The sequence below is a fragment of the Augochlora pura genome, chromosome 3 (genome assembly GCF_028453695.1).
Source record: "Augochlora pura isolate Apur16 chromosome 3, APUR_v2.2.1, whole genome shotgun sequence".
Classification (NCBI taxonomy): domain Eukaryota; kingdom Metazoa; phylum Arthropoda; class Insecta; order Hymenoptera; family Halictidae; genus Augochlora; species Augochlora pura.
Genome location: NC_135774.1, coordinates 23,809,778 through 23,824,915, shown reverse-complemented (window position 1 = coordinate 23,824,915; position 15,138 = coordinate 23,809,778). Strand labels below are relative to the sequence as shown.

At 37.5% G+C, this 15,138-nt stretch overlaps 1 protein-coding gene across 1 annotated transcript in view; it reads right to left on the bottom strand.

Moving 5' to 3' along the window:
* Sol1 (CUB domain-containing protein Sol1) overlaps nt 1–15,138 on the bottom strand; it is an 802,928-nt gene that overhangs the window by 679,491 nt on the left and 108,299 nt on the right. Inside the window, exon 2 of the mRNA XM_078176633.1 lies at nt 10,323–10,389. Within this exon, the coding sequence (XP_078032759.1) occupies nt 10,323–10,389 (67 nt within the window). The remainder of the gene's footprint in view (nt 1–10,322; nt 10,390–15,138) is intronic.

Below are 15,138 nucleotides of genomic sequence, written 5' to 3'. Positions count from 1 at the left end.
ATATATTAGTAATTTTTAGTTGTAACCTAAACAAATATTGCAAGCAAAATAATCCCGTATCGCCGTAGGTACAGCATTGCGTTAAAAATGTACGCGCGCAATTACTAAGTACGGACAAGCAGAAGATTTATTACAGGCACAATTAACCTGAAAGCTGTTTTAGAAGCATCGAAAAGGCATCGCCTGTTTCCTTAAAAGAAAACTGCTCGTTACTGCTCGTAAAAGGTAATTGTTTCTCTATAACCATAAACTCGGATGTCCGCATTGTTTTGCCATTGCGTTTCAGCATTGGTGAAACACCATCGCCGCGTAATCTTTCACTCCACATGCAATCAAAACGAAATATGTTATGAGAAACGCAGTCGAAGAAACGCGCCGCGAATCGACAACGACGGTACTTTTCCCAGGGAGAATCGTATTTACGACTGGCTGCCACACGAATAAGGGTGATTTCGAAAATGACATAACCTAGTTGTTTAACGATCGCTAATTCGTGGACATGCGTTGAATTTATTGTTGCGTTTAATTAATTTAATATGAGAAAATATTTACTATGTTAATCTTTATCTATATGAATACGAAAAAAGTACGAAAAATTATAAGGACGTCCAGGATTGTTATTTACATTAAATATATCCATTGATAATTATTAACTAACTAATACTAATTTATTTTTAAATAATATGTGCGAAGAGTAACTCTTTGATGTACTATAATAACGAGTCTAAGATCTACTAAACATAAATATTATTAATTTCTTATTATTCAAATTCTAGAAATGGAAATAAATAAAGACAATATGAAAAAATAAAAATTCATCTGCTCCTATTAATGAAAATATTAAGGATAAGTAAGTGCTAATCAATGCAACGTGGAAGGAGTCTTAGTGCAAGAGATTAATTAATGCATGTACGATACGAAATATATTAAGAATAATAATTTTTGTGTTCGGACACTTTAATAAAGATAACTAGTATATAGTATATAGATAAATATAACCAGTAATGAGATAAACGCGAGACAGTGTATAGTCCGCACGCGACAAGGAAGCACCTTTGCGTTTCCCCCTCTTGCTAGCCCTCCAATGACGTAGCTAGAAAGAGGGGGGATGTAAATAGAAAGCTGCATTCTTGTCGCGCGAGGACTATACTTGTACAATGTACAAGTTATATTACCTAGATATGCACATGGAGGTAATAATTGTTACAACTTTGTATAGCATAACATAATTTAACGTAACAATGTCCATTAATATTTCTAAAACTAATACGTCAATAAAGAAATAATTTAAACAAAAGAAATTAACTTCTCACAAAGTAACAGCCTGTATTTCTACAAATTGCATTCGAGCAGTATAGCTATAGTATAATTGATAAAAACAGCCGCTAACGAGTCCAACGTCAACGCAGCTTCTTCGAACTCAGCTCCGAAATTACAATAAAAATCGACCACGCCCGCGAAAGAATGAAAAATGTCAAAAAAATCACGATTCTCCGCGAGCTCGCGCTTTTATTTCCCGCGAATAAATTCGCGCGAACCGAAATCTGCGGGCCCATCTCTACAAAGAAACAAAAATGTTTTGCATTACCATTACGCCGCACAGAAAAACCGTTTCCGTCGCGGCGACTTTTTATAATCATGGGATCGTAAATTCTTTTACCGAAAGCGGGGAAAAGAGAGAGAGAATGAGAGAGAGAGAGAGAGAGAGGGCAGAGCATAGCAAATGGATATCGCGAGCGCGCACGTCCTAGTTTTGACTGTTTGTTTATGGCGCATCACAAAGCGGCCGAAAAATGTGGAGAAAATGGTCAACAGGCGCCGGGGTGAGCGGGACGGCGGCGGTGAAGGAGGAGCGAAAAGGGACGCGCGGAATGCTATTTGTTCCGTGCTGTTAACCGCATGTGTGACACGAATGTGGCAAGGTAACAGGTTCAGTGATGCCGGCCGAAGCAATGAATACCGTTTTCGCTGCACGGTTCACCAAATTAAATGCGATGCACTTTTTGCATAACGCCGGCTCCTACGTGTAATGAAACCCGCGGCAGCGCGGCGCTACCTGTTCCACCAAAAAAAAAAGTAGGCCAAAATGCAATTCTCGAAGTGTAAACGGCATCGTGTGCCGCGTGACATTTTTAAGAATATCGAAATATTTTAAATGGTGACATATTTAACAAAATCTATGATCAAAGGATAACATATTTCTTAACATTCGAATAGGTGGTTCTTTTTATAAAAATGTCGAAGATCGTTTATAATTTTATTGCTGGTGATTTTTTAATGGAACAGAGATTTTAATAATATTAAATATTGAGTATTACTTGCACTGTTGATATAATATAAATATAGCAATTATTGAAACTGTGAGTATAGCGGTAACTTAATGTTAATGTTAATATTAATATTAGTAGATAACACTCTTTGTTACTATTTTGGATGACATATTTGTAACACGAGACCTATTAAGCTTATTTCTATCTTTTTCTACAAATCTTATTACATCACACTGAATTTTATATCCCACATTGTATATAGTAAATAATAAGTTTAAAACCATCTCATTACTGCCCCAATTCGAATTTTTCATTTTCTCTATATCAGATATATCTTTCCATCTTTGACAATCTCCGCGAGTTCAAACCCTACACAGATATCTCTTACAACTTTCAACATTCTTGTCGTTTCAGATCCTTCCTTATAAATCCATCAAACTCACCAATCTCGAAAATTGCAGAGCATCGATCTTCGTAGAGATCGCTCGACGCCGCGAACCGCGACAAACATTTTCGGGAACGACGTCGCCGCGCGACGCGCCATTTTTCCCGCGCTTCCCGCGAATACCAGGGGGCCAGCGCGCGCGATTACCATCGCGCAGCGTCTCGAGAAATTACGACAGCTGTCAGGGGCACGGTTTCAAATTAGGATTTTACGATAGTCTTCGGAACACCGGGATTCAATTACACACCGCCGGGCCGCGGCGCTAAATACACCCGCGCGTTTCGTATCCTCTGGCGCGCCCGGCCTCTTTCCGGCACGGACGGACTTTAATTAAAATCGTAATTTTTGTTCAACGCAGGTACAAATCGTGGCTACAACCGCGCCCCCGCCGTACGCTAACGAATCATTAACACCGAGATAAATTCTGCGACGGTCGCCCGTTGCAACGGCGGAGGACCGATTAATCTGACGAATCGCCAATGTGGGCGGGACCGTCGTGGGAAATCGTTATGGGAGGAGGAACAGACTTACGGGGTTCTGTGATTAACAAGGCTTTGGGCTAATATATTTGTATAATATATTTGCGTAATATATTTGAAATAGATTTTTTGAGAATATTATCGACTCGTTGTATTTTTTAAGAAAAGAATTTGTCTACATGGTCTCTGCATATTTCTAACGAAAAAAATGTTAATTTACGAAATGGAATGATTTATTAAAATTGGATTAAATAACTAATATCTTCTTGAGATGTTAAAAAACTAGTTTACTATCCGCAAAATCTTCTTAACGGCGAAATAAGGTTTAAATGAAAACAAATTTATTTGAATTAGAATAACAATATGTCGCAGACGTTTGCGACGAGTGTACACGCACGTCCAAATAACTTTGACGTGGAACCAGAAACGTGTTTTTCTCGAAACCGTATTTCCCCGAGAGAAACAGGATTAAAGTTCGGAGTTAACATATATCCCGCGCGACGCGCAGTCTCATCTTCTCAGTGTCATAACTTCGTCATTTCGAAAAACTTTCGACAATTTTTCCGCGCATAACGTTCTCACGGAATCCAGCTTCTCTCCCAATAAAAAAAACAAACAAACACCGACACCCAACAACGAGTAAAACTGCGAACGAAATTTATTATTTGCCGCATCGAACTCTCGCATTTTATTCGTTCGCGTCGACTTTTATTATTCGCGATTAATCGTCTCCCCCTCCCCCCCCCCCCCCCCCCCCCCCCCCGGTCCCCGGAGCGCATTAATAAATATCGGTCGAGGCGGGGCGGGGCCGGTTCTCGCGATTTGTACGCGAAAGCGGCGCCGATTCTGATAAATTAATCGGGATCTAAAAATTTCTTTCGCGTGCCGGCAATTACTCGCGCATTACACGGCCGATCGCGAAATAAGATTATCAACGACACGTTGAGCTTTAATCGGATCGCGGAACCGGTCAGACGAATCCGGACGCCGCCGGCCCGGGCACAGAAATTGTGAAAACGATCGCGCGGCCGGACACACCCTGTTTACACGCGATAGTATTTAGCATAAAGTTAATTTACACGGAGTCTGCGGCACCGGTGGAGGGGGAGGAGGGGGGAGCGGGGGTCGCCGCGTAAAGCAATTACCTCTGGCCCAATTAAGATACGTAGATAGCCAATTACGAATAATTTCCTGAATATCATTAACGGCAAAAACCGAGCCGGATACAACTTTACGCCCGCGATTTTCCATGGGTTTACGGGGGAGAACCTGTTAAACGGCTGAACGATTCCCCGCCGACGAATCTATTATACGCGATACAGCCGCGCGAGCGCGAACTTCCCGATATTGTTTTACGAATCGGCGAGCGGTTCTTTATCCTGAGTTACGAAGTTGCGAGTATCTTCGATGACCGTGGTGAAACTTGGCTGCCGTGTAGATCAGCTAAAAGCCAGGAACACATGTTCTTTGGCAAGTTCACTTTGGAGCATGAAACAACCCTTCGAAGTTCTCTGTTCTTCTCTTGTGTTATGCCAGGAGCTATTCAAAATGCAGAGGACATTCGGGAAGTGATCGGAACTGATAACAGAAGCGTGGGGATTGTTCGTAATTGTTTTAAATAATAACTGGAAGATATTAAATCAATTCTTTGCTTTTGTTTAAGGTGAATAATCTGTCAATTTTATGATATTCGAAATCTAGTAATCGTGCAAGTAGAGCAATGTCTATTTACGTCAGCTATTACCTTTATTTAATATCATGCAATTTTTGTATTCATGCGTATTTTTAAAATTGCAATAAAGACATAAATAATTGCAATAATGGAGCATTTAAGAACATTCGTGATTTAGTAATTATGCAAGTAGAATAATGTATATTTACGTCAGACACTATCTCTATTTAATATCACACAAGTTTCGTATTTATACGTATTTTTAAAAGTGTTATAGAATCATAAATAATTGTAATAATGAAGCATTTTATATAGATTCGAAATCTAATAATTTTGCAAGTAGAATAATGTCTATTTACGTCAGACACTATCTCTATTTAATATCATACAAGTTTCGTATTTATACGTATTTTTAAAAGTGTTATAGAATCATAAATAATTGTAATAATGAAACATTTTATGAATATTCAAAACTTAGTAATTGTACATATAGAATAATTTATGTATCGTCTGATTTCTTTCAAGAAGCAAGTGGAACAAGCACAGCATGGTCGGACTCGTTTCTCTTTGAAACAGCAACAGGAACATCAATAATTGCAATAACGGAAATCGAACGGGAATCAAATGTTCGATAAAGATTAACGTGGTAGTTTTAGTTATTGAAACCGGTGAATTTTTCAGAATTTTTCAAAAAGTCACACGGTTGAGGGAGAAGATCCGAATCGGATTACCGAAGCTCCCTTGTTAGTCGGCCAAGTAGAACGAGAGCGGCATGTATTCAGACAAGTAGAATAAGTCTATCATACGGTCGAGCAAGTAGAATAAGTACAGTGTACAGTCGGACCGGAGGTTCGGGATCGAGATTCAACAAACGAACCCAGTTTTAGAATCTTGCAATTAGTTGGAATCGTAAATATTTATTCGACGTTGAGAATTTGCGAAATAACTCTCGAAAATGTTAGAACAAATTGCTTCGTTATTAATTCATTTGCGAATTGTTTGAAATTTGGGGGAGTTAAAAATTCGGTGATGTTATATGAAACAGTCTATGATAGTGTTTATAATTCTATAAATCCATAAATAATAACCATATGTTATTGTATATAATTTTAAAATTTTATAATTCTATATAATTCTAAAATTCTATAATATATAATTTTATAAATCTATAATTATATAATTATATAATTCTATATAATTTTATAAATCTATAATTTTATATAATTCTATAATTCTGTATAATTCTATATAATTCTAAAATTCTATAATTTTATGTAATTCTATAATTCTGTATAATTCTATATAATTCTAAAATTCTATAATTTTATGTAATTCTAAAATTCTATAATTCTGTATAATTCTATATAATTCTATAACTCTATAATTCTATTTAATTTTATAAATCTATAATTCTGTAATCCTATATAATTTTATAATTCTATATAATGCTATAATTTTGTATAATGCTGTAATTCTATATAATTCTATATATTCCTATTCCATATAATTCTATAAAATCCTATAATTCTATATACAAGCCTATAATTCTAAATTTGAAATCATAAAAATCGACACAATTAGTGCAGTTAATTTGAATCCTGTGATTTCTACGTACTCTGTGTGTCTGCTGTAAAACTACTCTCGACCGCAAATACATCATGTTTAATATTATCCACGGAGATCGTGCATATCTTAGGCGTGGTGCACGGTATAATTAAGTACCATGACACACACACACACACACACAGACACTACGTAAATTAGCGACCGCAGCAATTTAAATGTCCCAGCAACAGCGTAAATTTCGTTGCGGCGGCGAGCCAGGATTCTTAATTAATTGTTACTAGCTGTAAATTTTCTCCGCGGTCGCAAATCCGGTTCGACCATGTAACTTTACGATTCGAAAAAGACGTTTACAGTTATCGTTACGCTTTATAGACTGTAATTCATGCCGGTGCGTACACTTTCCTTCGTACGAAGCAACAGTAACGAGGGGATTTCGTATCGCTTAAGTTTCGCCGTACCAACTGCGACATATAACTCAGTCATTTTCAGGAAATCCAAAGCTTGTGTTTCAGTTGGTCGCGCGCGGGGACATGAAGACTGTAATGGACTATTTGGCTGGACCCGTTTCGGAGGGCTTTGTCCACTTTGTTAGCGAAATTACACATGATACTATACAGAAATTAAAAATAGAATAAACGAGTGCCATTCAACGATTAACATGATTCTCTATGTATTAGGTTGGGAAAAAAGAAATCCATTATTTTTACGTGAACTTCAAGACTTTATTTAACATGTTTCCGATTGTCCGATTTTGGTCAAATATGCACCGTTTTGTTCTGTAATTTGTTGCCATTTTAAAGGTACCTTCACAATGCCTCTCTCGTAGAAGTCTTGGCTCCTATTAGCGAAAAACTCTTGTAATTGACTTTCACAATCTTCTCTCGATGCCAATTTCTTATCGCTAAGGAAGTTCTGCAATGCAAGATAAACATGGTAATCACTTGGTGCCAGGTCCGGACTATATGGTGGATGCATCAAAACGTCCCAGTCAAGCTCCTGAATTTTCTGACGAGTCACTATAGACGCGCGTGGCCTGGCGTTGTCTCGATGGCACACAACACCTCTCCTGTTGCCCAATTCTGGCTGTTTCTGGTCAATCGCTAGCTTCGAACGGTTCAGTTGTTCACAGGAGAGATCCGAATTTATTGTTTGACTATATGGAAGCAACTCATAATAAATGATTCCTTTCCAGTCTCATCAAATGCACAGCAGAACCTTCTTGGCTATTAGTCCTGGTTTGGCCACCGTCTGCCCTGCTTCACCAGGCTTCGATCATGAACGTTTTCGCACAATGTTGTCGTATGTGGTCCACTTCTCATCCCCAGTCACCATGCATTCATGGAATGGGTCGATCTCATTCCGTTTGGCCAAGACATCACAAATGGAAATTCGAACCATGGTTTTGTTGTGTTAATTGATACGGCACCCAAACTTCTTTTTAAATCCAGCTTTGCGCAATATAAATCTCAGGTATTATTTTCAGCCTCTTATTTGTTTATTCTTTTCTACCTACGCGAAACCAGCACATTTTGCTATATTACTATTATAGTTACAAAGGATGCATCGAACTGCTCAAATTCTAGAGAGACTCTCTGCATATTCAAACAATGTATTACATACACTGTTACTGCACTTGCAATCAGGATACACCAACCTTCGCTCGAACAAGTATTTTCACCCGGTTAGCTCAACATCTCATCAAGTAGTCCGACAGTTTTATGTACATATTTATGACACACTCGACTTTCCATAAAATGGTATAATTAGAGGGTTGTTTTTCGAAAATATTTGCATCCTAATGCCACCCTCTAATCTGAGCCGTTTGTCGCTCTCTTGTAACATCGACGAAACGTAATGAATCACGCGCACGCACATGTTAATTACGCGACGCCGTCGCTTGCGCGTTGTAAAAAAGCATTGTTACGACGAGAGAAGAACGTTGACGTAATTAATTAAGAAACGATTAAGATTGTGTTGGAACAAGAATTTTGTTCGAACGAGAATTTTAGTTGAATAAGAATTTTATTCGATCAAGAATTATCAATACTTGAATGAGAATTATATTTGGACAAGAATGTTATTCGAATAAGAATTTTATTCGATCAAGAATAATATTTGAATAAGAATTTTATTGGAACAAGAATTTCATATGAATAAGAATTTTATACGAATAAGAATTTTATTCGATCAAGAATTATATTTGAATAAGAATTTTATTTGAACAAGAATATTATTCGAATAAGAATTTTATTCGATCAAGAATAATATTTGAATAAGAATTTTATTGAACAAGAATATTATTCGAATAAGAATTTTATTCGATCAAGAATAATATTTGAATAAGAATTTTATTCCAATAAGAAATCCATCCGAAAAGTTCGAATAAAAATAATTGATTAATTCGTTTCATCCATATCACCATCGTGCTATTCGAATAAATAATTGAATAAAAAATTGTTCGAATAAGGAATTATAGATAAATATTTATTGGCCTTAATGACCGATTCTGATAATTAATGATAAAATAGTTTCCATTTGTTCGGTTATTTTTGGATTTCACGAGTCTACTAATTATTGTAATCAGCGAAATGCAAGTACAATTCGACGTCGACTCGCATCGCCTAAATGACGCAGCTCGACGCCACTCGTCCAGACGATCGTAACACAATGGCGTGGCCGTTCCGAGTGATCGGCCGACTGTTTTTGCCGGACTGTGTTGCCTGGATACAAGCGCATTCGAATACACCCGGCATCCGGCTATAAGTTAAGTCCGATGCGACTTATGTTTGCACGATACCCCGGAAAACGAGCCAACACACCGATCAATCCCATCGGTTCGCGGAACGCGCCCGATCGATCGTCGTCTAGTTATAAAGCAATTTACCGGACTTTATGGGTGTTAATTTTTTACCGGGCACGATTGGCGGCGGACGTTTCAGACGCGTGTTCCCACAAATTGGAAAAATATCTGGCGGTTTGTACACTCGACGTTGTCAGTAATCCGCCGTTGATGGACACACCGTGATTCCGTGCCGGTGTGCAGTGCCGAGCAATTTAGGGTGACGGGAGAGGGGCGGGGGGATACCGCGATACGAAACGCGAACGGATCATAAATAATTGACCCTAAATCGATTACCTCTAATTAAGACAGAGAGAAGGAGAGAGAGAGAGAGAGAGCAGAGATCCTTGGCAAATAAATTCGCGTCGGCGATAATATTACGAATTATTATCGACAGTAAATAAAAACGAAAGAAATAGTTCGCTCTCCGATTTATGGGGTGCCGTTAAATTTCATTTTTATTGCATGAACTACCTAGAGTATTTTAATATATATATATATCGTTAAATAAAGTTATCGGTTTTACTGTTTGCATGAAATATTGCGTTACAATAAATTACTACGGATAATAATAATTTCATTCGGAAGAAAATGTGCGCATAGATCGCATACGATATTCGTGTACAGTGAAATATGTTAATTATTTTCGTATGAACAGAGCAGAAGGTTTATGATTTTACAAGATTAACGATATCGATAAATAAAGCTCTGTTACAGGATTTTTGATACTTTTGAGGTAAATAATTATGAGAAAATCTCGTAACTCTCATGGTCATTATTAATATACATTAGACAATATAACTAATTTATTCAGCAATAATTTACCCACTATATACCTATTTATAAATAACCAAAATGAATAACAAAATAATAATAATAACAAAAATAAGTGGTAAATATTTGAAGTTCCAAGTTAGTTCTCTAATTTATCGAAATAATAATGAAAGAATTGTTCAACGATATTCGATAATGGTTACGCAGATTACACAAGGCATTAAAGTTCGCAGTTCGCCGATTAAACAGCAAACGGGGCATAGTTTCTTTCCGTTACCTGGATGTACGGCGTGGCAGTGGTTGAGGAGCGGCAGCCAACAGAGCAGTAGCACCGCTCTCTGCATCTGAAACAAAAACCGCAAGCATTTTTCACAGGCGTCCTGTTTAATTACTATTCCGCAAGCGCGGCCGCCTTCTGATATAATTACACGCTAATTAAAATTCACGATGGAACGGCGGCTCGGTATCGGCGGGCCACCGCGACAAGCGATGAAATCATTGCAGCGTTAATTACGGGGATGATCTCGCGTTAAAGAAACCCACCATCGATGTATAAATACCAACCACGAGTAGGGATTGCAATACAAATTTAATGCATTTATAGTAAAATCTGGCGAGCGAGATAAAAAGCATTGAAAAGTTTCAGAATATTTTTACGTTGTTTTTGGAATTTATAGATACTGTTGAGGTAATGTTGTCGGCATTGTTAATGTAATATTGATGGTACTGTTAATGTAATGTCATTGGCACTGTTAAGGTTATGTTGTTGATACTGTTAATGGAATGTTGTCAATACTTTTAATACAATATTGTTGGCAATGTTAATATAATTTAATAATTTTAGAGCAATATGCATATGATTATTATCATGATATTGTAAGCATTTTTCAGATTTTAATTCAACCATCGCAATTAAAAGTCTTAACCGTTAAAAGTCTCATTTTATGATTGATCTCCAGAATGATACTTCGTGATAAAACAATGCACGCGTTATTTGTATTCGTAAAATTTAGATAAATTATAAATGTATAAAACTCTGTAGTCCAGTTACAAATATTAATGTATTAATATTAATAAATATAATATTAATAGTAAAATGATTTCATAATAATAAGAAGACCGAATTTATATAAACATCTTACTAGTGTACTGTATTATTTTATATTAGAAATAATAGAAAGTAAAAATACACATACAAAATGTTCTCTTACGTGACAAATATACTTACAAAATTGATTTCTATATATTTGAACTTGTCGTAAAAAATGAATAACACATATTCCAATTATTTTTATTATATAATTAATATAATAAATACTAACACAGATTATGATATTTTAAAAAATTTCTGATAATTAATATAGACAAAGTAGTCGCGTTGAAATTGACTCGTTTCCGCTTCGAGCCACAAAATGATGCAGTTTACAAGCGAGGTCTTCTTCAGTCTGTCTGGCTGCCACGGTACCGGAAGAATCGTTCTTTTCGACGTCGGATAGCAGCTATCCGTGCACGTTCGAAATTAGGCTAGCCGGCGCGCGCAATCTCCGTCGAAGCGATAGAAGCGGTACCGTGGACAGATATGAGTCGTCTATCGAGTCGGTTCTTTCGCGTACTCGTATCAGAACGAGCAAATGAACTCTCGGCGGTGTGCGCGCGCGCGCGCGCGTACACGCACGAGCGATCTGCATACAGAGGCAGTCGGTCGGGAAAATCTCTGTACGGAGGAGGAGGAGGGGGGTGGATTCGCCGCGCGGACGAAACTTTTTCCAGGTTGCGAAACACAGGCAACGAGCGAGCGTCGCGCGCCGTGCGGAAAAGAGCCACGCCCGCGGAGAGATCCTTTGCGGAACGGAAAACGAACGGGACGGACGATTTGTCAAATTGATTCGTCCGGCGAAACGCGCGGAATTTTAAGCTCGCCGGTACCTGGAACAGAGAGAACAGGGGGGGGGGGGGGGAGCCACCCGCGGGCGGCGCGCCCGAGTGGACCATTAGGAATTTACTTGGAGAACGGGGGCCGCAATGGAACTCGCGTGCGCGCACCGCATTTGAAGAACGCCGGTTTAAAAGCAACTGCCGGATCGGTTTAGAGAGCCTTTTTCTCTTCCCCCTTTCGCGGAGAGTTATGTTATTAATTAAAATCACTCCTTTGCAGGGAGACCGGGGGAGTCGGCTGTCAAGACCGCGCCATCCTCGCGGACGGCAGCCGTTTGACGCGATCGAAGAAATAGTTGAGGAAATGTTTCCGCTGCTTTTACTCATCTTTTTTTATGCGTTCGTGTTCGATGAGGTTGGAATTTTTCTGTCACCGCTTTTTAATGCGTGGTCAAGGGAATTAATGCTTATTTTTGTCTCGTGAAGTATATACTTTGGAATTTAAGTGAAAGTAAGATGATTATTGGATGGTTATTTGTTATTGTTAATTTTTAATTGTAAATGAAATAGCTTAGTATGTAGGCAATGGCGACAACTAGACTGTTGATCTTAGTGCAAAATAAAAATTGTCCAAGTCAATGATAAGAAGCTGAAATTAAATAAAAATGTGTTGGAATAAGTTCTTCATTTGAATAGGTTAGAAATGAGATTAGAATATTCAATGATTCATGTAATATTTCAATAGTTCTATACTTTATTTAATTTTGATATAAATGTATAAAATCCGTAGTTTGATAATAACTCTTCAGCAAATTGATTTCTGTAAACTCATACAGAATGAAGTATGTATCTTCTTCTCTATTAAATGGCTGAATTTTTACGGAAATTGCTTATAGCATCACTATTAAGTGTACAATGGGTGTAAAATTGAGTCAACGCTTTTAAAATGGCATCACTTTTTTAAAACTGATCTGAATGACTCGAATTTTCGGTATAAATTACGAAGAAGTATCAAACATATTTTAAAAATTTTTATTATAGGCTCAAATAAAAAATTGATAAATCGACTGTTTGTTTACATGTTTTAAATCCCGTGTAATAGTAAAATTTAAGAAAAAGTACTTCACTGAACTGGTCCTTCTAACATTTATAAAAAGATTCAAATCATTTAGACCATTTTTAAAAAAGTTATACCATTTTAAAAGTGTTAACTCAATTTTTCTTTCCAATGTATACTCGTAAAAACACCTGCTGTATTTATAATTGTAATTACTTATAAGGTATACCATTAAGCCCTTCCTATAGCGTATACTGTAACAATATAATGTTGTCGTGTCACTAATAAACCTACATAAGATTTCATAGTATAATAAAACAAAAATACAGAAATGAAAACAATTCCTATCAATAATCAAAATTATATCACTAATTATTACTAATTATATTCCTAACTTAAAATGCATTAAATTACATTAAATCATATTACGAATTACAACTCTCTACATCAATGTACAGAGAACTATTTATCACTAAAAAATTGCTGTTTATCCTGTTACAGTCTACCAAACAAAATCTTATTAAAAAACCTAAAGAAACTCGTGTAACAATCGCTTCACCTAACTGTTGAACAATGAACACACCCGTGTAATTTGTAAAGATAAACGCGGCAGCGTTCGTCGAATTAAATTGCGGGCTGCCGTGATCCCTCGAATAAGATTTCCGGTCGCAGCAAATGAATTCTGATTGATCCACCGACGCGATGCACCGCTGCACCTACGATAACTTAATGTCGTAAGCTAGTTCGACTGTAACTTCGCGGAGGAACGTTGTAACAGGAGAGTTGTATAACGAACTTCGGCGAACAAACAAGTTTAAGTTTGCGCAACGGCGCGCGGCTTTGCGTGTACGTGAGCGCGCGCGCGCGCCCCTTGTACGTGTGACGCCCCGACACCTATCAGGCGCGATCGCTATTCTATTTCTCATTAATCAAATTACCACGGAATTTATTAGGCCCGGCCAAAAAGCACCGCCGGCTCATGGCAACGCTCGTATTTCCAATCATCCGTCAAAGAACCGCGCGAAGTTTTCGAGGCCCCGGCATGATATTATTTAGTAACACCGGCGATCGAGATTGCTTCTAAATGTTGCTGCCCGAACTACGGCGGTAACTTAAGTTCCTAACAATATATGATACGAGTTCGAATTTAGTTATGACACGTAATTTTCGCGTACTATCCACGGTCAGTTTGACTGGCCGAGCGAACGTTGGCTCACGCGACAGTTTTCATTGAGAGGTTAAATAAGATTCGTTCTGAACATCACCGGTGTGAAATCACATTTAATTTCGGTCGATCGATGTCGTTAAAATCTTATCGTTTTAAATATGATAACAATGATATGATACACGTTTTCGCGCAATTGAATGCCACTTATGCCGGAATTTTGGTTCATCGAGTATACAGAAGTGAATGGCAACGAAGCTAATAAATTTCGAGGGAACAATTTCGGATGCAATTCATTCATACGAACTCCACTTTGAGAACTGCCGTTCAATTAATTATTATTAATTAAATGCTTCCTGGTGTATGCTGAATGTGCCATCGTTGCGTACTGATCCGCAGTTTGTTGAATCAGTGATGCTATTTTCTCAATTATTAAGAATAATACTATTATATTACTATTATTATTATTATAGTTATATAATATTATATAATATTATTACAAATCCGCAGTTTGTTGAATCACTAATATTAGTTTCTCAATTATTAAGAATAATACTATTATATTATCATTATTATTATTATTATAGTTATATAGTATTATATAATATTATTATAATCTCATAACAGTATTTTTTTAAATTCGTCTCACAAATTATTGTATTCAATCTAAAAAACGAAGGGAATACTACTGCCGACCTCTCCAATTCGTCAAATTTCGACACGATTCGTCGAAAGCTACCCCCGAATGGTCCCCGCGTCGTTAAATCGAGCAATTCGCACGGCCCGAGTGCGCGGAAGGTATCGAAATAGCGGCGTATATCTTAAAAACGTGTTTGAAACGATCGAGACCGGGCCGGTAATCCGGGAAAATAGCTCGCCGTAAATATGAATTAAGCAAATGACGGAGATTCATTAAAATTGCATCATCGATTGGTTTCGAATGTCGAGAGGTCTCGCGCGGTTAAATCCACTTAAAGCCTCGACAGGGGAAGGGGG